The 24,846-nt window shown below is 31.6% G+C and overlaps 1 protein-coding gene across 3 annotated transcripts in view; it reads right to left on the reverse strand.

Moving 5' to 3' along the window:
* Window positions 1–24,609, reverse strand: part of LOC145268770 (dehydrogenase/reductase SDR family member 4-like) — a 69,101-nt gene extending 44,492 nt beyond the window's left edge. The window contains exons 1-2 of one of the 3 annotated variants that reach the window (XM_080124374.1): window positions 23,880–24,609; window positions 12,852–13,029 (exon numbers count right to left, since the gene is read on the reverse strand). In XM_080124374.1, coding sequence (XP_079980500.1) covers window positions 12,852–12,980 — 129 coding nt within the window. In that variant the 5' untranslated portion in view covers window positions 12,981–13,029; window positions 23,880–24,609. Of the gene's footprint in view, window positions 1–12,851; window positions 13,030–21,972; window positions 22,115–22,650; window positions 22,672–23,879 lie in introns of those variants that run through there. The other 2 variants (XM_080124375.1, XM_080124373.1) reach the window with 2 other exon arrangements.
* Between the last annotated feature and the right edge of the window lie 237 nt (window positions 24,610–24,846).

A 24,846-nucleotide genomic window follows, 5' to 3' on the forward strand; every position in this document is an offset into this window, starting at 1 on the left:
GTGTATATATGTATATATGTATGTATATATGTATGTATATATATGTATGTATATATGTATATATGTATGTATATATGTATGTATGTATGTATGTATGTGTGTGTATGTATGTCTTCTTATTCATTCAACCATGGTGTATCCTTTTTACATGATCATTTCAAATTAATATTCAATTTATTAATAAGCAAAATTTATAACTATCCACATCTATTTTGCTAATAACATTTCCTACGACGAAATGAGTCATTCATTGAAAATTCATGGATTAAGGAAAAAACTTTTAATATTATTTGTACTTCTTGTTGTAATTCTACATAATTTAATTCAGAATTTATATTATATTATATATATACATATATATCTATATTTTTATAAAGTAATAGGGTTCGTGTGTTTCTGTCTGTGTGTACAGCTCTCCATCATCAACGAAATATAAATTCAGAATGTATATATAATATAATATATATATATATATATATATATATATATATATATATATATATATATATATATATATGTACATACACACTAGTTTATACATGCTCCTTGAGCAGTTTTCGTACAATACCTGGGGTCATGGTGACCATCACTGCTGGTGTTTTTAGATGCATGGCATTAAGCCACACTCCTTAAAATAAGCAGCTGCTGATATTCTCCTTTCAATATGGCAGATATGTTTCTGCCGATCACAAACGACTCAGAATAAAACTTTTCTACATTAAATCAACTTAAAAGATCTAATTAAGATATGCTAGATAAACTAATCATCGAGCATAGAAGAAAACAGCAGTAGCAATAAACAAGTTGCCCTTTTCAGAGCAACTTTTCAACTTTCTATCAATTACAAAACTGCAATGAAATTGCCCCGAAAAGGGTAATTTTTTTCTATACAAACCTTCACTCTTTATTGCTTTCTGAGATGTCCTCCTGCTCCTGCAGTGGCTGAACTCTTAAATTTCTTGAAAAAGTTTGGCTAATAAGAAGGACGAAAAACTATTCTTATCCTTATTTATATGCCCCCCCTCCCTTTGAGGACTGCTTTGACCAATGATGGGGGGGGGGGGTAAAAATTTGAAGGACAACAAATGATGCTGACTGGCTCAATATATACACAAAGCTTGATCTTGTTCAACCATTTTTGGTCCATGTATGACAAACAGAAGTCTTTCCCCAACCAATCTAGTTCAATCAGTTTTCAGCATTCATTGAAATGCCAAATCTGTGAAAAATTAACCAAATTTTAAGGAAATCATAAAATTCATGGAGTAACAAACTTACACTATCTAGTGAGAAAAACATCCTTTGAAATCGATGGCAAATCAACTATGATCAATCAATGTGATTAAATCTAACAGAAAATTATGTCATTTTCAATCATCAGGTTGGTGCAAAAACTTTGTTGAAGGAAACTATTGTAATTTATTTCATGGCAATGATTAATTTATGACTTTTTTTTTTCAAATTATTAAAGCATCATATTTTCCTGCAATATTCTCACATATACTGACCCGAAAACAACCTTCTATAGCCAACAGAAAGAGAGTTGTCTTACATTGTAATGCTCATTCTCACGCAGAACTACTTACCAAAATTTTGCTTCATCTTTCATATTCTCTTGACCTAACTCCCTTCGATAATCATTTATTTCAAGGATAACAAAACCATTTAGATGGTCTTAGGTTGACATAATGAGAGGAGATGGAATATAAGGTAGATTCATATTTCATATCAAAACCCAAAGAAATTTAAAATCAAACCTCGTTGACATTCAAGTTATAGAGAACAAAGATCATTATTGTTATAAAAATTTTCAAAAACAGTTTTTCATTTTCAAGATGAAATTTTAAATTGGCAAAAAACTTATGCATCAAACTTATGCATCTGATTAGATAAAATATAGATAATAATTTTGATGTTACAATAGGGTCTTCTGATGGCTCTCTATGTAGCAATAATCAAGAATGGAAGTTTTCAAATTTTTATGTTTATAAGATGTACTTTACTGTTATATGGATATTTTAGGACGCATATTGTAATATGTCTGTTCTATGATGTGAGTATATGATTCTCTTCACCATTTAAAAAGTTAATATCAGTCTGGTTGCATACTGTCTCATCACTTCAAACAGGGTCTTCTTCAGTTTACCACGATCCCTATTGCCCATGGTATCCAGACATGTTACGAATTTGATACAAGAGGTAAAACACTGTACATTGTGCATGGTTGAGCTACCTGAGATGCTGAGAACATAAAGCATCCGTAATCTCACCAATACCAAGTTTCTGATGAGGCACAATTGATGGGATCCTTTCTTCCAGTTTGCAAAAGCACATCATCATATTTATTTTAAATCATCATATTTATTTTAAATCATATTTATTTTAAATCATCATATTTATTTTAAATCATCATATTTATTTTAAATCATAATATTTATTTTAAATCATAATATTTATTTTAAATCATCATATTTATTTTAAATCATAATATTTATTTTAAATCATCATATTTATTTTAAATCATCATATTTATTTTAAATCATCATATTTATTTTAAATCATAATATTTATTTTAAATCATCATATTTATTTTAAATCATCATATTTATTTTAAATCATAATATTTATTTTAAATCATCATATTTATTTTAAATCATCATATTTATTTTAAATCATAATATTTATTTTAAATCATCATATTTATTTTAAATCATCATATTTATTTTAAATCATCATATTTGTTTTAAATCATAATATTTATTTTAAATCATCATATTTATTTTAAATCATCATATTTATTTTAAATCATCATATTTATTTTAAATCATCATATTTATTTTAAATCATAATATTTATTTTAAATCATAATATTTATTTTAAATCATCATATTTATTTTAAATCATAATATTTATTTTAAATCATAATATTTATTTTAAATCATCATATTTATTTTAAATCATAATATTTATTTTAAATCATAATATTTATTTTAAATCATCATATTTATTTTAAATCATCATATTTATTTTAAATCATAATATTTATTTTAAATCATCATATTTATTTTAAATCATCATATTTATTTTAAATCATAATATTTATTTTAAATCATCATATTTATTTTAAATCATCATATTTATTTTAAATCATAATATTTATTTTAAATCATCATATTTATTTTAAATCATCATATTTATTTTAAATCATCATATTTATTTTAAATCATCATATTTATTTTAAATCATCATATTTATTTTAAATCATCATATTTATTTTAAATCATAATATTTATTTTAAATCATAATATTTATTTTAAATCATCATATTTATTTTAAATCATAATATTTATTTTAAATCATAATATTTATTTTAAATCATCATATTTATTTTAAATCATAATATTTATTTTAAATCATCATATTTATTTTAAATCATCATATTTATTTTAAATCATAATATTTATTTTAAATCATCATATTTATTTTAAATCATCATATTTATTTTAAATCATCATATTTATTTTAAATCATCATATTTATTTTAAATCATCATATTTATTTTAAATCATAATATTTATTTTAAATCATCATATTTATTTTAAATCATCATATTTATTTTAAATCATAATATTTATTTTAAATCATCTTATTTATTTTAAATCATAATATTTATTTTAAATCATAATATTTATTTTAAATCATCATATTTATTTTAAATCATAATATTTATTTTAAATCATCATATTTATTTTAAATCATCATATTTATTTTAAATCATCATATTTATTTTAAATCATAATATTTATTTTAAATCATAATATTTATTTTAAATCATCATATTTATTTTAAATCATAATATTTATTTTAAATCATCATATTTATTTTAAATCATAATATTTATTTTAAATCATAATATTTATTTTAAATCATCATATTTATTTTAAATCATCATATTTATTTTAAATCATCATATTTATTTTAAATCATAATATTTATTTTAAATCATAATATTTATTTTAAATCATCATATTTATTTTAAATCATCATATTTATTTTAAATCATAATATTTATTTTAAATCATCATATTTATTTTAAATCATCATATTTATTTTAAATCATAATATTTATTTTAAATCATAATATTTATTTTAAATCATCATATTTATTTTAAATCATCATATTTATTTTAAATCATAATATTTATTTTAAATCATCATATTTATTTTAAATCATCATATTTATTTTAAATCATCATATTTATTTTAAATCATCATATTTATTTTAAATCATCATATTTATTTTAAATCATCATATTTATTTTAAATCATCATATTTATTTTAAATCATAATATTTATTTTAAATCATCATATTTATTTTAAATCATCATATTTATTTTAAATCATAATATTTATTTTAAATCATCATATTTATTTTAAATCATCATATTTATTTTAAATCATAATATTTATTTTAAATCATCATATTTATTTTAAATCATCATATTTATTTTAAATCATCATATTTATTTTAAATCATAATATTTATTTTAAATCATCATATTTATTTTAAATCATCATATTTATTTTAAATCATAATATTTATTTTAAATCATCATATTTATTTTAAATCATCATATTTATTTTAAATCATAATATTTATTTTAAATCATCATATTTATTTTAAATCATCATATTTATTTTAAATCATCATATTTATTTTAAATCATAATATTTATTTTAAATCATCATATTTATTTTAAATCATCATATTTATTTTAAATCATAATATTTATTTTAAATCATCATATTTATTTTAAATCATCATATTTATTTTAAATCATAATATTTATTTTAAATCATCATATTTATTTTAAATCATAATATTTATTTTAAATCATCATATTTATTTTAAATCATCATATTTATTTTAAATCATAATATTTATTTTAAATCATAATATTTATTTTAAATCATAATATTTATTTTAAATCATCATATTTATTTTAAATCATAATATTTATTTTAAATAATCATATTTATTTTAAATCATAATATTTATTTTAAATCATCATATTTATTTTAAATCATAATATTTATTTTAAATCATAATATTTATTTTAAATCATCATATTTATTTTAAATCATAATATTTATTTTAAATCATAATATTTATTTTAAATCATCATATTTATTTTAAATCATAATATTTATTTTAAATCATCATATTTATTTTAAATCATAATATTTATTTTAAATCATCATATTTATTTTAAATCATCATATTTATTTTAAATCATAATATTTATTTTAAATCATCATATTTATTTTAAATCATCATATTTATTTTAAATCATCATATTTATTTTAAATCATAATATTTATTTTAAATCATAATATTTATTTTAAATCATCATATTTATTTTAAATCATAATATTTATTTTAAATCATCATATTTATTTTAAATCATAATATTTATTTTAAATCATAATATTTATTTTAAATCATCATATTTATTTTAAATCATCATATTTATTTTAAATCATCATATTTATTTTAAATCATAATATTTATTTTAAATCATAATATTTATTTTAAATCATCATATTTATTTTAAATCATCATATTTATTTTAAATCATAATATTTATTTTAAATCATCATATTTATTTTAAATCATCATATTTATTTTAAATCATAATATTTATTTTAAATCATAATATTTATTTTAAATCATCATATTTATTTTAAATCATCATATTTATTTTAAATCATAATATTTATTTTAAATCATCATATTTATTTTAAATCATCATATTTATTTTAAATCATCATATTTATTTTAAATCATCATATTTATTTTAAATCATCATATTTATTTTAAATCATCATATTTATTTTAAATCATCATATTTATTTTAAATCATCATATTTATTTTAAATCATAATATTTATTTTAAATCATAATATTTATTTTAAATCATCATATTTATTTTAAATCATCATATTTATTTTAAATCATCATATTTATTTTAAATCATCATATTTATTTTAAATCATAATATTTATTTTAAATCATAATATTTATTTTAAATCATCATATTTATTTTAAATCATCATATTTATTTTAAATCATAATATTTATTTTAAATCATCATATTTATTTTAAATCATAATATTTATTTTAAATCATAATATTTATTTTAAATCATCATATTTATTTTAAATCATCATATTTATTTTAAATCATAATATTTATTTTAAATCATCATATTTATTTTAAATCATAATATTTATTTTAAATCATCATATTTATTTTAAATCATAATATTTATTTTAAATCATCATATTTATTTTAAATCATAATATTTATTTTAAATCATAATATTTATTTTAAATCATCATATTTATTTTAAATCATAATATTTATTTTAAATCATCATATTTATTTTAAATCATCATATTTATTTTAAATCATCATATTTATTTTAAATCATAATATTTATTTTAAATCATCATATTTATTTTAAATCATCATATTTATTTTAAATCATAATATTTATTTTAAATCATCATATTTATTTTAAAGTATGCTGGCATGTGTTGGATGGGTTTTATAAATTGGTCTCCAAGCTCACCTATCCGGCGGCCAGGTCTTTATTTACTTTATTTTTCTCTTAATTTCATTCTTCCATGTTTTTCCATGGCCTTCTCCTGACAATTGAACTTTCTACATAAACTGTCCTACATCTACTAATCAATTATCTATTTTTTCAATGTGACCATACCATAGAAGTCTTCTGTTCTGCACATATTTTCCTATACTGTCCAGATTCAATCTTCTGAGATCATCAGATTTAAGCCTGTCTTTAAGGCTCACATGACACATCTATTGTATCATTCTCACATAATATCTCTTCATGCAACACATGTCTCCAATCCTCACTAGCCAGATTTTACTTCCCTACATTATTCTACTATCTATACATGTCTGATAAACTTTTCATTTGGCCGATAATGGTAATGCACCTGCTTACGGTATGATCATTTTGATGACGCAGTTGCACATCAATTAAAAGATAATATCGTGCTTTTGTAGATGAACACAGAATATATTTCTTTTCAAAGATCTTGCATAAGGATAAAAAACTGCATAAGAATAAAACAAATATTGCATAACATTAGCACTTATATTACTTAACAGTAATGCCTATATTAACAGTAACTATTAACATTACATAACATTAACACTTAACATTACTTAACAGTAACACCTATATTAATTAACAGTAACTATTAACATTACAAAAAATTAACATTTAACATTACTTAACATTAACACCTAACATTACTTAACAGTAAAACCTATATTAATTAACAGTAACTATTAACAGTACAAAAAATTAACACTTAACATTACTTAACAGTAACACTTATATTAATTAACAGTAACTATTAACATTACATAACATTAACATTACTTAACAGTAACACTTATATTAACATTAACAGTAACTATTAACAGTACAAAAAATCCACACTTAACATTTATAACCTCTACAAACTAACCCAATAACATTAACCATGCGGGGTCGCAGAAATACCTGGATTAGAACCCAGGCACGGAGCAAACCCTCTCAGTGCTGACGGACTCAGTAGATCTTCCCAGATCATCCGTCTGGGAGAAGGAAAACTCTGAAACTAAACCAAAGGGGAGGGAGGCCTCTTCAGTCTTGGATGACAACCTTCCTAGAGCTGGTGACTCAAACAAATTACCGGTTTGCAAACCTAAACTGCTATCGTCTGGCTTCCATACTCCTTCTTTGCCTATTAGCTAGGCGTAGAGGTCGAATCACAGGGAGTCGACAGAAACACTCAGTGGTAGATCTTGTTTCTTGTCTAGGACAACGAACGCCGTTTCTTGTCTAGGGCAACGAACGCCCAACACATCCCATCCCTTAAACTGGGCACTTGGGAGTGTTTGAATGCCATAATGTCAGTACAAGTAAATTGGGTTGACCATCGTTTGATGGTTGAGGGTACCCGATAGACAGTTCATGGCTACTGTTCCTGACTGGTAGTACAGGGGCCCTAACTTTTTGGTAGTACTTAGAGCGGCTGCTCCAACAACAATTGTATAATATCGGGTTGTTTGTAGTGCCATGTCGCACATGGAAAGGGACCCTACACTCATCCCCAGTGGGCTACCCCGAGGCCACAATCCTAGTAGATGGCAGGACAACGGATGGTCTGCTTGTGTTGCATGTCTGGTATTCTGCATAATCACTTGTTCAGCATCCATTACCTAAACTGAAACTTAAAAAAAAAAAAATGACAGTACAATAAAAAATTATGCTAAAACCAGGCCCAAACTCAAACAAAACCAACCTGCCTTCTCCCTTGAGGCTCGCATTTACAAACATCCGTAAGCTTAGAACTCATTTAAATGACGTTGAAGCATTTCTCCTAACAAACACCCCGGATATCTTAGCACTAAGTGAGACTAACCTACACTCCTCCATCCCCTCTAACTACTTTAACATGCCTGGATATCTCCCACTCTGCCATCAGGACTCTGACAGACATATGCACGGGCTTGGAGTATATATTCGAAACACCCTCCCCTTGACTAGAGAAACTAAATGAGAATCGGACGATCAAGCCTTTATGTGCTTTAGACTGAACATGCAACATCACATTCGCTACTTTTATTTTCTCTACCGCTCTCCTTCGACCCAGAACTGTACCCTAATAAACAAAGTCTCTGACAGCATAGATACAGCACTTTCCCTCAACACTAGCACACAAGTGCATGTATTTGGTGACTTCAATATCAGTCACAACAACTGGTTTGGATTTTCTACTCACACAGACGCAGCTGGTATGACTACATATAACTTCTCTATATCTCATTCCCTATCACAGATGGTTACGTTTCCAACCCGTTTCCCAGACCAGCAAGAACAACACGCATCACTTCTAAATCTGTTTCTGACCACAGTTCCCAATGACTGTGTCACTAATGCCCATGCCCACAGCCCACTTGGGAACGCCGATCATGCAGTGGTAATAGTTGAAATAGCCCTAAAATTTAGAGCCAAAACTGAAGAGCCACTGCTCAAATCAACGAGATATTATAAAAAGGCTGACTGGGAAGCCATCAGGGATCTCATCAGGGACGCCCCATGGCAAAATATCTTTTCACTTCCTGCTGAACAGTGCGCCAAGGAGACCACTGAATGGTTCAAAACAGCAATTGAAGCACATGTTCCCACATGGAAATTTTATAGCAAGCCCCACTCTCCCCAATTGTTTACTTCGACTTGTGCAGCGGCCATCATGCAAAGGCAGCACACGTACCACAGATTTAACCGACAAAAGTCGAGTTCAAACAGGCAGAAGTATATAGAAGCCAGAAGTAACTTTAAGAAAGAAATAGCGACAGCTAAGAGAGAATTTACTGAAACCACCAAAAAAAACATCGAAGACCTGCGACTTCTGGAAAATCTACAACAGTAAATAATGGGCAATCAACAATCGCCCCACTATCCAACAATCATGAGGTTGTTTGCTCTGCAACTGAGAAGGCTAACATGCTTGCCAGTCAGTTTGCCTCCAACTCCACACTGGACCTTGCCAACCACCCCCTCCCTAACTTTCCTTTGCAGACAGACGCCACACTTGACGATCTGAAAATCACCCCTTCTCAGGTGCATACTATCATAAGAAATCTTGACACTGCAAAAGCATGTGGACCTGATCTCATCCAGGCTGTGCTATTAAAAAAGTGCTCAGCCGAAGTAGCTCCAGTTCTCTCCAAACTTTACAACAAATGCCTTAATGAATCTTGCTTTCCTGCCTGCTGGAAAACTGCTTCTATAGTACCAAGAATTCTTGCGAAAGAACTGACCCTGTAAATTATCGCCCCATTAGCCTCCTCCCACTTTTTGCCAAAATATTTTAGACCATAATTAACCAAGCTCTAGTCCATCACCTTACAGATGTTAAACTTCTGACTGACCAACAATATGGATTTAGGTAAGCCCATTCAACAGCAGACATCCTAACTGTAATCTCAGAACTTATATACCAGTCACTGGACAAAGCGGGGGAGGGTAGAGCGGTAGCTCTAGATATATTTAAGGTTTTTGACAGAAGGTCTTCTTAGGAAAATCAGATCATATGGTGTCACTGGAAGAATACATGACATAATTAAATCTAGGTTGACCTCGACAGTTGTACATCTAAACAATATGATATAAATGTGGGAGTGCCTCAGGGGTCTATCCTAAGACCTCTGTTATTCCTAATATTCATAAATGACCTCCCTGACAAAATTGCCTGTGAGATGGGTATATATGCTGATGACACCACACTCTATAACAGACACGACAGAAAAAAAATAAACACATATCTAAAGAAATGGCAGAAACACTAGAGAATGACCTCCGATGTGTAGTGGAATGGGAACATAAATGGATGGTCACATTCAATGCTGCCAAGACTAAACTGGTTTCCTTCAATAACTACAAGAAACCTTCTCTACCACCAATAGAAATGGCCAATGACTCTTTATCTGAAAGTACATCCTTTAAACTCCTAGACCTTATGCTCTCAGGAAACATGAGTTGGAACAATTGCATTGAGAGTATCGCCAGGACCGCTGCGAAGAAGGTAGGTTCTCTCTACCGTGCTAGAAAAATACTAACACCTGAAAGTATCCAATACCTCTATAAGGCCACCATTCGCCCATGTATGGAGTATTGCTGTCACATTTGGGCTGGTGCATCTGCCACTAGTCTCTCGCTCCTAGACAAGGTTCAAAAGAGAGTCGCCAATTTGATAGGTCCTGAACTGTCATCTAAACTTCAGCCCCTGTCCCAAATGTTGCATCCCTCTGCCTTTTCTACAAGTACTTTAACGGTGAATGCTCTGATGAACTGCAAGCACTTGTGCCCCCTCGACGTAAATATCCCTGACAAACCTGACAAGCAGCTAAATCGCACCCCTTCACAGTAGAGATCCCTAGATGTAAGAGAGCCTTCTACTCCAGTAGTTTCTTCCCCAGGACTGCTAGACTTTGGAATTCCCTGCCAGGTCCCTGCTTCCCCAACTGTACTGACATGCAGAAGTTCAAATGCAACGTGTACTGACATCTTGCTGCCCAACTCGCTACACAGTACCCATGATGCCTATATCCCTGATAGTAGCCCCCTACAACAAACTGGCAATGTGCCTTGTTTGGGGTGAAAATGTAATAAAATGCTTTCCAATTTGCCATTGTTCTGAGAAAGACAACTTTCTTTTACTTTTACTAAGAGATTCGTTCATTTCTTTTTTAATTTAATAAGTTTTTATATTTTATGTTTTTCGTTCTTTTTTGGGAGAGGGTATTCAATTATAGAACTTGTGAAGCATTTTAACAGGTGCTTCTGCAGTTTAATTAATCGTATTCCGTAAGTAACATGCCGACATTAACCTAGCAGAACTGCTTAATATTTCACAAAAATTCTGCTTACATGGGGGAGGTGGCGCCCCCTCCCCCTTAGCATAGATTGAAGTGGGGGTCAGTGGGGTGACATTTGAGCGGACCGCCCCAGGTGACGTTTACTCTAGCTACGCACTTACATTACCAGTAACATAGACCATTACTAAACAGTAACACTTGATTAACACTTCTATTACTTAACTGTAACACTTACATTACTAAACAGTAACACTTGATTAACACTTCTATTACTTAACTGTAACACTTACATTACTAAACAGTAACACTTGATTAACACTTCTATTACTTAACTGTAACACTTACATTACTAAACAGTAACACTTGATTAACACTTCTATTACTTAACTGTAACACTTACATTACTAAACAGTAACACTTGATTAACACTTCTATTACTTAACTGTAACACTTACATTACTAAACAGTAACACTTGATTAACACTTCTATTACTTAACTGTAACACTTACATTACTAAACAGTAACACTTGATTAACACTTCTATTACTTAACTGTAACACTTACATTACTAAACAGTAACACTTGATTAACACTTCTATTACTTAACTGTAACACTTACATTACTAAACAGTAACACTTGATTAACACTTCTATTACTTAACTGTAACACTTACATTACTAAACAGTAACACTTGATTAACACTTCTATTACTTAACTGTAACACTTACATTACTAAACAGTAACACTTGATTAACACTTCTATTACTTAACTGTAACACTTACATTACTAAACAGTAACACTTGATTAACACTTCTATTACTTAACTGTAACACTTACATTACTAAACAGTAACACTTGATTAACACTTCTATTACTTAACTGTAACACTTACATTACTAAACAGTAACACTTGATTAACACTTCTATTACTTAACTGTAACACTTACATTACTAAACAGTAACACTTGATTAACACTTCTATTACTTAACTACTTACCATAGATGGTCGTGTTATCAGCATAGATATCAATGAATGATTTAAGTATGTGTTTTGGGAGATCATTGATGTAGATCAGGAAGAGAGTTGGGCCCAGGATGGACCCCTGAGGCCTCTGATTTCTGCCCATCAACCACTACTCTTATGAGAGTTGGGGCCAGGATGGACTCCTGGGCCTCTGATTTCTGCCCATCAACCACTACTCTTATGAGCCTATCAGAGAGAAATAATTTAATAATTGAGAAAACATTTCCAGTTATACCATAACATTACACAAAACATTACTTAACAGTAACACTTGCATATAGTGAAAACTTACATTACTGTTAAGTAACATAAGTGTTACTTAACAGTAACATTTAATATTACTTAACAGTAACACTTACTTCTTGTATCAAATTCTTTCGGTCTTCAGCCTTATTTACATGACATACGGTTCCTGCGACATCTAGGTTCATAGAAGCTAGTTTCTCTATGGTGCTTTCCACTTGGGATTGCTTTCGGCTGCTGACCATCACTTTCGCACCATTTTTTGCTAAGTGTGTTGCAATTGCTTGACCAATGCTAAAAAATAAAAATGAAATAGTCAAAATTTCAAAAGGTGAAACTGGAGAAAAAAAATTTATTCCAATTTTAAAACAAAAAAAATATTCTTAGGTATGTACAAAAAAAAATGTTTTTTTATGCCTTTGAATTTCAACTGCTTATGAAACACCTCTACATGGTGTTTGGGATGAATTTGTTGTTTTTCTCATTTTGGTGGTGATGTAAAGTCCACGAGCAATTGCTCTAGAAGCGAAAGTTGAATGTTCGATCTTCTTGACGGTTATATTTAACTAAAAAAAATCAACAAAAAAATTAAAAAAAAAAAAATCTCCTACCTAGCAAAAAAAGGATGAGTTTTCTTGGTACAAGTTTTCCTAAATTCGTTCCTTGTATTTGATTGAAAATCGTAAGACAATTACTAGCCAATCCCCAAAAATAAGATTCCACTTTTTTAGGCGATTTCGGTGAAATTTTTTTCAAATGATTACTTTGAAAACTTTACACAAATTATCGCAACTTGTTTTCTTTTTTTCGCCAATTTGCAATTATAACATTTTGTTTTGAAAGAAATAAAGTAATCATTAGAAATCTGCAACCTATGTTAATCCACCAGAAAATAAAAATGTGATTCTTCATTTTTCAGGCGATTACACGTAAACGGCCTGAAAAAAATAAAGAAAGAAAACATCAAAAATTCGGTTAACGGAAAATGATTGCTCTTTCAGACCAGACAGAGTGGTCAATTTTGTTTGCTATAAAATCTTTGTAATGTTAATGTTCCTGATCAAAATTTAGTATCAAATATGTCATTGTGATAGTAATACAAAATATGCTTTTTTGTGTAGTACTAACCCTAAGTTTGGGCGGTAATGCGAAAAATAAAACGATTATGAGTGGTTTTATGACATAGTCGGCCAGACTTAAGGTTAGTGATAAAAAATTTGGTTTATTGCCCTAAAATTTTGAATGGCCCGGAAAAAGAGGGTCATTTTACATGAAATTTATATGTGCAACTCAACCCACTCTAAATTCTACAATAATTATTTGTTTTCATTTTCAGTGTGTTCGCCTAAAAAAGTAGAATCTCATTGAGGGGATGACTCCAAATTTATATATAATTTCTTCTTCTTTTTTTAAATGATAAATCTCTAACGTTCTTACTTTTATTTTATCCCAAGTTTTGATTAACTCATGAGATTTTTATGTTTCTTATTTTCACTTGTCGCAAAATAAATAAATAAATAAATGCAATAAAACAGGATTATTTCAAAGAGGACCACTCCAGACAACAGGAGACCAGGTTGGCGCCAGGAGGGCTTATCCCTTTTAATTCAACTATAAACTCTGAGTATTGACTTTTATCACCAAGCTAGAAAACTGCTTCTGTTTACAAAAACTCTGGCAAAAGAACTGACCTATTAAATTATCACCCAATTAGCCTCCTCACCCCTTTTGCCAAAATATTTGAGTCCTTAATTAATCAAGCTCTAGTCCACCACCTTACAGCTACTAAACTTCTGTCAGACCAACAATATGGATTTAGGCAAGCCCATTCTACTGCAGATATTCTAACTGTAATCTCTGAACGTTTATACTGGATAAGGCAGGGGAGGAGAGGGCAGTAGCCCTAGATATATCTAAGGTTTTTGACAGGGTATGGCACGATGGTCTTCTCATCAAAATAAAATCCTATGGTATTACTGGACGAATGCTTAGCATAATTAGATCCTTCTTAAATAAGAGAAGAATCCAGGTTGTCCTCGATGGGCGTACGTCCAAAATATTTTATATAAATGCAGATGTACCTCAGGGGTCGATCCTTGGACCTTTATTATTTCTGATATTCATAAATGACTTAATGATTTACCTGATAAAATTGTCTCTGAGATGGGTATATTTGCTGACAACACAACGCTCTATAGCAGGCACGTGGGGAAAACTAATGAGCAGATATCTAAGGTAATGGCCAAAACCCTAGAGGAAGATCTTCAGTCTGTAGTGGAATGGGGTAAAAAATGGATGGTAACGTTCAACGCTGCCAAGACAAAGCTAGTTTCTTTTAATAATTACATGAAACCTTACCAACCACCAATAGCTATGACTAGAGATACTTTACCTGAGAGCACTTCGTTCAAGCTCCTTGGCTTAATGTTCACAGGAAACATGAGTTGGAATAGATACATTGACATCATTGCTAAGGCTGCTGCAAAGAAGGTGGGCTCTCTCTATCGTGCTTGGAAGTTACTTACGCCTGAAATTATCCTGTACCTCTCCAAAGCCCCCACTCGCCCATGTATGGAGTACTGCTGTCACATTTGGGCTGGTGTATCTGCTACTAGTCTCTCACTCCTAGACAAGGTCCAAAAGAGAGTCGCCAACCTAATAGGTCCTGAATTGTCATCTAAACTTCAGCTCTTGTCCCACCGACGAAATGTTGAATCCCTCTGCCTGTTCTACAAGTATTTTAATGGTGAATGCTCTGACGAACTACAAGCACTTGTACCCACTCGACGAAAATATCCCCGACAAACCCGACAAGCAGCAAAGTCCCATCCCTTCACATTAGAGATCCCTAGAAAGCCTTTTACTCTAATAGCTTCTTCCCCAGAATGGCAGGACTTTGGAATTCTCTTCCGGTTTCCTGCATCCCCAACTGTACTGACATGTAGAAGTTCAAGTGTAATGTGAACAGACATCTTGCTGCTAAACTCCGTACATAGTAACCCTGGAACTTAAGTCCCTGATAGTAGCCCCCTACATCAAAGTGGCAACATGCCTTGTTTGGGGTGAAAAAAAAAAAAAAGGTGCTAAAATAAGTATGAGTATTTCAAAAGGTTTCCTAAGGGCAATAAAAGTGAGTGAACTCTTGATTATTTACTTTGTTTGCAATAATTCACCAATGAAATAATTAAATTGCACCCAGAAATCTTGGTTCCTTGTCCCTTGCTTTCATTTTATAAATAAATATTCTTCTGAAATAAAAAAATACATCTGTGTGTTTTTTTTTTTAATAATTTCCAGGGAGGGGGGGGGGAATAAAAGAATCCTTTTGGGATCGAAAATGAGGTTCAAATTTTCCCCCGATTCCATACACCCAAAAGTTCTGATTTTTCCGATTCCGATTAATCGTCCCAACACTAGTGTTTTGTAATAAAAATAATTTTAAACAAAAAATTGTTTATTTTTTTACAATGATTTTTAACAACAACAACAACAACAACAAAAATAACAACATGCTGATCCGTCTAAATTAAAATCAGTTTCATTCTTGTTGTCCTTGGCATAAGAATCCGAGGTTGCTGAAATGGTGTGCCTAAATATAACACAAATAGGGAATCAGCAGGAGCAGATGTCGTGCTTTGTCGTACATTTGTAGTGCCTTGCTTTGTCGTACATAATTATTAAAACTTTTTATGGCACAGGAGAAAGAATTGTACAAAGAAAAGATCTGAAATTAGAATAAATATATTGAGGACATTGCCAAGGCTGCTGCTAAGAAGGCAGGCTCCTTCTACCGTGCTAGAAAATTATTCACATTGGAGAGTATCCTGTATCTTTACAAGACTACAATTCACTCATGCATAAAGTATTGTTGTCACATCTGGGTTGGAGCATCTACCACTAGTCTCTCACTCTTAGACAGGGTCCAAAAGAAAAAAAAAATATCTCCAATCTAATAGGCTCTGCACTATCAACCAAGATTCAACCTCTGTCCCATCACCGTAATGCTGCATCCTTGTGCCTGTTTTACTTAAATGAAATGTGCTTTGATGAACTCATATCACTTGTGCCCCATTGACATATGCACTCCTGACTAATCCAACAAACAGCAAAATCCCACCACTTCACTGTTGAGGTCCCCAGATGCCTTTACTCTAATAGTTTCTTCTCTCTGACTGCTAGACTTTGTAATTCCCTCTCTGTTTCCTGCTTCCTCGATTTTAGTAACCTGCAGGTTTAAATGTAATGTGAACAGATATCTTGCTGCTCAACTCCCCACAGTCCTCTTTCAGTCCTGTTTCAAATAGTAATCCCTTATGTTCCTCGTGGTAATATACCTTGTTTGGGGCGAAAAAGAGTTAAAACAGATAAATAAATAAAAACAGACAAAAGGATTAAATTTTGCTTACAACTACCTTTTATCAAATTACTCCCCCTCGCAAATAAACGAGATATTAAAAGGCGTAATTGAAGAAGCAAATATTGTTTGCATCGAAAACCTGAAGATTAGGTGAAACAAGTTATTTAAAAGATTATAAAATTGCAGTTAACCTAAAAACCTAAAAGGAAAGTGCATCTCAATTAGTAGCAAATTATATTTTATTGATTTCCCCTTTTATAAACGAAAGTTGTGTGTGTGTGTGTGTGTGTGTGTGTGTGTGTGTGTGTGTGTGTGCGTGTACGTGAGCGCGCAATAAAAAAGTCAATAACTACATAAGACACACCAATGAAACTGATATTGTTTTGGTACGTTTTTATTTATTTATATTCATTCTTTTGATGGTCAACCAGAACAGAATTAGTCGGAGGAGAATCGACATTTAGAACAATTTTTTAAGTTATTATGTAGAAATTCGACGATTTTTTTCACTTGCCAGAAGAAAGCGAGGAGAGGAAGAGAGAGTGAGAGAGATAGAGAAAATTAGAGAGACAGAGACCTAGAGAAACAGAGAAAATTAAAGAGAGAGAGAGAGAGAGAGAGAGAGAGAAAGAGAGAGAAATTTTTAAAGAAATATTACTTATACGGATTGTACTAAAATAAGAACATTATTATTTAGAAACCCATTCTTAACATGGGGGAGGGGATTGCGTTTTATAACTATTCTGTACTTTCACCTAACAATTTAATAAACAAAAGATACAAAAATTTTTTTTAATTTAACTGAAAAATGATAGCAAAGTCCGTATTCTGTAGAAGTACCAAAATATGTTAGACACACATCTTTTTAAGTAGAAAATAAAATAAAACATCAAATTTGGACCATGTAAAAACGGAAACACAATTTGAAAACGAGGCAAAAATTCCTTTCGCTAAAGTTTTTAATTGTACAGTTATAAAGAGACAATATTAAATTCTGTTTATTCTACATTTTATCAATAAAAAAAGAATAAACAGGATATTGTAGGTTGTAATTTGTGAGAATTTCTCTCACAAAAGATGTGTCATCTTCAGCTATCTGCCACTATGGGCGGGTAACGTCCCCAAAGGGGTATCCTAGTTCGTCTTCGATAAAGGCTGGGTAGAATTCTCACTGACGAAGAATGCGCAGGTTGGAGTGTTGAGGTGATTTCCAAGTTGGATACTGCTAGCTGGGCATCCACGAGGTGTCCTTCGAGTCAGTCCAATGGCAGACAAGCAGATCAAACCGTAGACCTTAATTTCGTCTTGACAGACATCAAATTGTAGCACAAGCATGCAAATATAATTCGCCCTACTTTAAGGGCATTGGTAATTGCAATGATAATATTCTGCTCCGCGTTTGGGCATCAAAACGTTTCAAAGCAACAAAGTAATTTCACTGCCTCGATTCGAGTGAGAAATCCACGTCTGTCCAACTCTGCGTCTTTTTGGATTCTGGTCTGAAAAAGGGAATATTGGCGCTAAGAACACATTCTCGGCAGTTAGTTATAACATGCAATTTGATTGGTTAAAATAATTCCGTGGGCGGAGAAACCGTCCAATAAGAAGCTTGCTTATTTCTGCAGAATTTCTTACAAATTAAAGATCTTTTGGGTATTTTTATAATAGCAAATTATATATACATGGTGGAATAAAATTCCATTTCTGTTTGATGAAAACCGGTTATTATTTATTTATTTTTTTGTTGCAAACCATCTACTAGTTGGCCAGCTGTGTACAAATCCCAAGAACGATAAGAGCCTTCTATCATGTCTTAAAGTGACACAATGTTTAATGAATAAGATCGGAGATGCGTCGCTGTACAACTCATGCTTTCTACTGATCCAAGTTATGACAACAGGACCGTTGCCGGCACCATCAAAATGCATCACTGGATTGCCACGAATAACAGGGCCGTGCTCAGGGTTTTCATCCATGATTATGATCTTTGGTGTGGTTTGAGTGAGGGTCACGTCATGCCACATCACATCTTCAAAATTGAAAATCAACACCAAAGTTTACCTGGATGTGCTGAAAAGAGTGATGGTGGTTGCTGCAGACCCCAGGGGTGGTAGTAGGACTCGGCGCCGGCCCACAAGTTCAAAGAGACCCAGGCTTGGTTTCAGAAGAAGTGTACTCTTCTCTCACTAATGCCCCTCCTCCTCCGATTTGAACCCACTGGACTACTTTGTTTGGTCATATGTTAAGAACATCATCAACATGACTTCTGACAACACAAAAGCCAGCCTGATAGCTGCCATCCAGTGAATATTTGCTGAGCTCCCATCAGCGTTTATAGAAAAGGCATGCTCCCAGTTCCAAACTCATATCGGTATGGTGATTGAGGCTGAAGGAGGCTACATTGAATTGATGTCAGCTCTACTACATTATCAAGTGATTTTTTCAATAAAAGTTTTAAAATGAAGAGTGTTGTTTTCTTTAGGGTGAGACTTTTATCGTTCCACCCTGTGTGTGTGTGTGTGTGTGTGTGTGTGTGTGTGTGTGTGCACATACAGACATAGTAAATAAATGTTACTAAAAGGCAAGAGAAGTTACTCCTCTACCTACCTGGATAAGATTTTTGTGTTTTAACTTATTTAAGCCGCAGGTACCCTCCCCTCCCCCGGAAGAACTCTGATTTCAGTTGGCCAAGCCATTGGTTGGAAAATATTCTGAGTTCACGCGTTTCTGTGAAAAGTAACTTACTTTGGAAGAGAAAGAACAAGGGTAGCAATTAAAACCATTTGCTTTTAGCATTCGTCCAGATAGCATCTCGATATAAAATATCATACAAAACAAGTGAAAAAGAAAAAAAAAGGGTAGGCCGAATGAATAAAGAAAGAAAACTTATGCTCGTTCGTCTCGCCCATCGATTTTTAATCTGCCACAAAGTAATTCTTAAACGAGTTTATTCGGTTGCCATAGAAAGGGGAAGACGGAGTGGTAGAAGAAAAGGGAAGCAAAGAGGAGGTTGGAAGAAAGGAAAAGGATGGGACAGGGAGAAATAGATGGAGGTGGGATCGCGAGAGAGGATTAAAAAGAAATATTTTTAACTCCATAATAAATAGAAATGGAGGGAGGGGAAAGAGAAGCAGATAGAGAGAAGAAGAAGAAGAAGAAGAAGAAGAAGAAGAAGAAGAAGAAGAAGAAGAAAGTGATAGAACGTGTGTGTGTGTTTTGAGAGAGAGAGAGAGAGAGAGAGAGAGAGAGAGAGAGAGAGAGAGAGAGAGAGAGAGAAAATGATGGAAGATAGAGTGGGGGGGGGGTAAGGATACACACTTTTAAAAACTTTTCTAGGTACTGGTCGCGATTAGAGTTCCCTGCTGAACACCCTAAAAAAACACTGACTTCTCCCTTAGTTACCATAGTAACTAAACGATCATGAATTTTTATCGACTTTGTTTTACTGTTTATGAATATTGAAATAAAAGACATTACTACACATTTATTAATAATATCTCACTTTTAATCACTTTTATCGACTTTTTTTTTTTTTTTACTGTTTTACTGTTTATGTGTCACTTTTATCGACTTTTTCTTTTCTTTTTTAAATAGCATTTTCTTTTTTAAATGACTACGTTTTACTGTTTATGTCTCATTTTTTTATATTGTACTAGTGCACTTATTGATCCGTGCTGAAATAACGTTATTATTTAAAAAAAAAAAACCATTCTTAACATGGGGAGGGTGTTTTGTACCTATTCTCTACTTTAACCTTACAATTGAATAAAAAACATTAAACTTTAATTAAGCTTAGAAATACGATTTAAAATATAGCGCGGATCGTGCAGTCGTGCAGTCGTGCAGTCGTGCACTGCACTAGCACCCATTTTTTTTTATTAAATGTTTAGTAATTATTTTTCTTTTAATATTCATAAACAGTAAAAACGTCGTCATTTAAAAAGAAAATGCTATTTAAAAAAGAAAAGAAAAAGTCGATAAAAGTGACACATAAACAGTAAGAAAAAGTCGATAAAAGTGATTAAAAGTGAGATATTGATAAATGTGTAAGTAATGTCTTTTATTTCAATATTCATAAACAGTAAAACAAAGTCGATAAAAATTCATGATCGTTTAGTTACTATGGCAACTAAGGGAGAAATCAGTGTTTTTTTAGGGTGTTACTCACTGTTCGGCAGGGAACTCTAATTGCGACTAGTACCCTCTTCTATTTTGCTGTCCATGCTTCCGGGTAACGTCGTGTAATCTTGATAGTCATTTCTAAACGGAAGTTAACGAATCCCGAGAATCACTATTTCCAAGAAAAAGTGAACGTAACAAAAAAAAAAAAAAAAACTTGTTTGCAAAATCTACTCCGGTGGATAAAACAAACCGAACAGCGCCGCAGCGCAGCACAGCACCAAGACCGTCTTATAACGAAGGCCACGGCATCACCCGCACGCAGCACTCAGCAGCTTCTTGGGCGATTTATTCGCAAAACGTTAAAATCATCAAACAAGTCTCGACTGACATACAGGTAATACGAAATTTTAAACGCGCAAAAACATTTAGTTTTCATTTAGAATTTAACCTAATAAAAACATAAAATTAGAAAAATCTCTCTGATGTATGTGCTCGTCATGCGACGAAGATGTCATATTCCAAAAATCACGTAAATTGATCAAATAATTTTATTTTTAACTTCGAAAATAAAATTTTAGTAGCAAGCAAAACAAAAAGGAATTGTCTCGCGTCGTCATCTTAAAAAAAAAAACCCAGATAAATTCAATAATTCAAACTTGCGAAATCAGCCTTGTAATGCTACCGATTTCACATTAACCATTTTAAATTGTTTAAAAATGTTTTTCTTTATATAAATAAAAACTACTTGATCAACTTACGTGGTTTTGGGAATATGAAATGTTCGTTCCTTGACGAGTACGTACATCGTAAATATTTTTCTGTATTTTTTTTTTAATTAAATTAAATTTTGAATAAGCAGCAAACATTTATTTATAAAATACATGCAAAAAAATTAAGGTGCTTCTACACTTATCGCCGAAACTGGAGACGCCATTTTATTTCGAGCACCTGTCGGTTAGAATCTGAGGGAGAAATCAATATTTTAAACTGTGGCCGAAGTTAGAAATAAATAATAAAAAAATTAAACTAGATAAACTTCCGGAAAGAACTATGAAAAAAAGTAAAGAAAGTGAAAGAGATAATTGTTCAATTGGGAATGTTTCGATTTAATTAATGAAAACGGGAAAGTTTTTCATTTAATTTTAGGTTAATTTATTCTTTCCGGAAGCAATCGTTCTCCAGTTTAATTTTTTTGTTTTTTATTTCATGCTTCGCACATAGTTTAAAATATTGATTTCTCCCTTGAATTTTAACAGCAGCTCAGCCTCAGCAGCTGCGCGAAATAAAATGGCGTCTCCAGTTTCGGCGATAAAGTGTAGAAGTACCAAAATTAATATGTTCAAAAAAGGTAAATGTTGCTATTGGCAACATAAATTAGTCATAGGAAATACAATTAAGAAATTAGTCAAAAATATTATTTTCGTTTAACCACTCACTTGCGACCTATTTACGTTATAAAAGACTTTCAAGACTTTTAAACTTCCATGAAAATAAATAACAAGTGTTCATTGTGGACAGGTGGTTCACTGGTTACCTTCCTGTAACTAAACAAAATGATATTTTGAAAATGCCCCCCCCCCCCCATTTTACTCACACCCAGTAACTTCACGGGCTTATACAGGGTGGAACGATGAAATTGTCGTCATAGAAAAGACAATAACATTTCTGTTTGATGAAAACCGGTTTTCTTTTTTTTGTTATTGCAGACCATCTACTAATTGATCAGTTGCGTACAAATCCCAAGAGCGATAGCAGCCTTCTATCATGTCTGAAAGTGACACAATGTTCAACGAACGAGATTGGAGATGGGCCACTCATGCATTCTACGTATCCAAATTATAACAGAACCATTGCTATCACCCTCAAAATGCAAATCCAGACAGTTTAATGCTTGAAGGCACAGCTCAACTAAGTTTCCGGCTACAGTTATGATCTTTGGTGTAGTTTCACGTGAGGGCCACATCATATCATTTGACATTTTCGAAGTCAACGTTAAAGTCAACACAAAAGTGTACCTGGGTGTGCTGAAGAGTGTGGTGATCCCCTGGTGCAATCAGGTGGCCGCTGGCAGACACTGGGTGGGGCAACAGGACTCAGCGCCGGCTCACAATCCAAAGAGACCCAGGTTTGGTTTCAGAAGGAGTGTTACAACTTTATACCCTTCTCTCACTGCCCCCCCCTCCACCTCTGACCTGAACTCGATGAACTATTTCCTTTAGTTATACATGGGGAACATCACCAACATGGCCCCCACAACATCAAAGCCAGCCTAACCGCTGCCATCTGCCGAGTATTTGCTGAGATTGTGGTCCCAGTTCCGAAACGCGTATCAAGACAGTAATTGAGGCTGAAGGCGGCTATATGTCATCTCTACTACATAAGCAAGTTACCTGAATTGATTTTTCAATAAAAGTTTTAAAATAAAGCTGTAGTGTTTTCTTCAGGGCGACAACTTTATCGTTTCGCCCTGTATTTTATATTGACTTTATTTTAATGCAAAAATGTCACAAATGAGAGTTTATAGCAAAATAAATTGTTTTTTGACTAATTTTCCAATTTTGTTTCCTTAAAATTATATGTTGTCACCAATACTTTCTTTTTTTTTGTGTTTACTAAAAGTATTTCTAAATCTTTTGTTACAAATAATCCATAATATAAATCTCACCTGTCTGTTTAAATGTATGTATGTATGTTTGAATGTCTCGGAAAAACATTCGACATTCGACAGAGGTGATGGATCCTAACAAGATCGGTATCATTTTGAAGCTCGACGTCTCGGACGACAAATATCGAAAAATTGGCCAAAAACATTAATTCCTTCACCCTAAACTCGGCCGTTTTGTACAAAGAGGGATCGATTTTTTTTGACGATATTTTAGCAAGTCATCGTCCCCGTTGGATTGACTTTGGTTAATTTCAAAGCTTTTGACTTCTGATTGAGTTATGGAGATATCAGCTAAGACGTGAGATTTTCTTTCACTTTCTTTTCCGCCTTTGCGTCACGGGTTTGAGCCTGCCTACTACAACTTTTTTTTTTCTTTTTTCTAACACCTCTCTTCACCCTGTCTGCCTACTATTGTTTTGATTCCCTCCGCACGATAACATCATTTTTTTTCTAACACGTCTCCCCACATTTACGGGGTCAAGCCTGCCTGCCTACTACCACTTTTTCTTTTTTTGCTCAACACACACCTCCAAATCCGGGCAACGCCGGGCACCCAGGCTAGTCAATTATATAAAAGGCAAAATGGGTGTGCGCATTTGTGTATGTCTGTGAAAGGCTTTTTGCGTCAGGGTTCTCGTGTCGGTTATATTCCGCAAGAAGTTTTTGCATAATATCTATTCACAAACGGACATCGTCTCTATCTTTTTTTTGATCGGCTTTTAAAAAATTCTCTTGTTTCGAGTGTTTGTTTGTCTTTTTCATGTAAAGTGAAACTGTTCGAATGCAAATGACAGCTCGACGGCCTGTGGTGTCCACACTTGCACTGCACCAAAATGAGATTAGTCCTCGGTCAATGAAGGGAAAAACCTTTCTATACTGAGAAAATTTTATTTTTAAACAAATTGTGTCACATTTTGTTTCCATATATGTATATATGTATATATACATATTTATATATATACAAATA

Source organism: Euprymna scolopes, chromosome 44 (assembly GCF_053919585.1).
Source record: "Euprymna scolopes isolate OS-2025 chromosome 44, ASM5391958v1, whole genome shotgun sequence".
Taxonomy (NCBI): Eukaryota; Metazoa; Mollusca; class Cephalopoda; order Sepiida; family Sepiolidae; genus Euprymna; species Euprymna scolopes.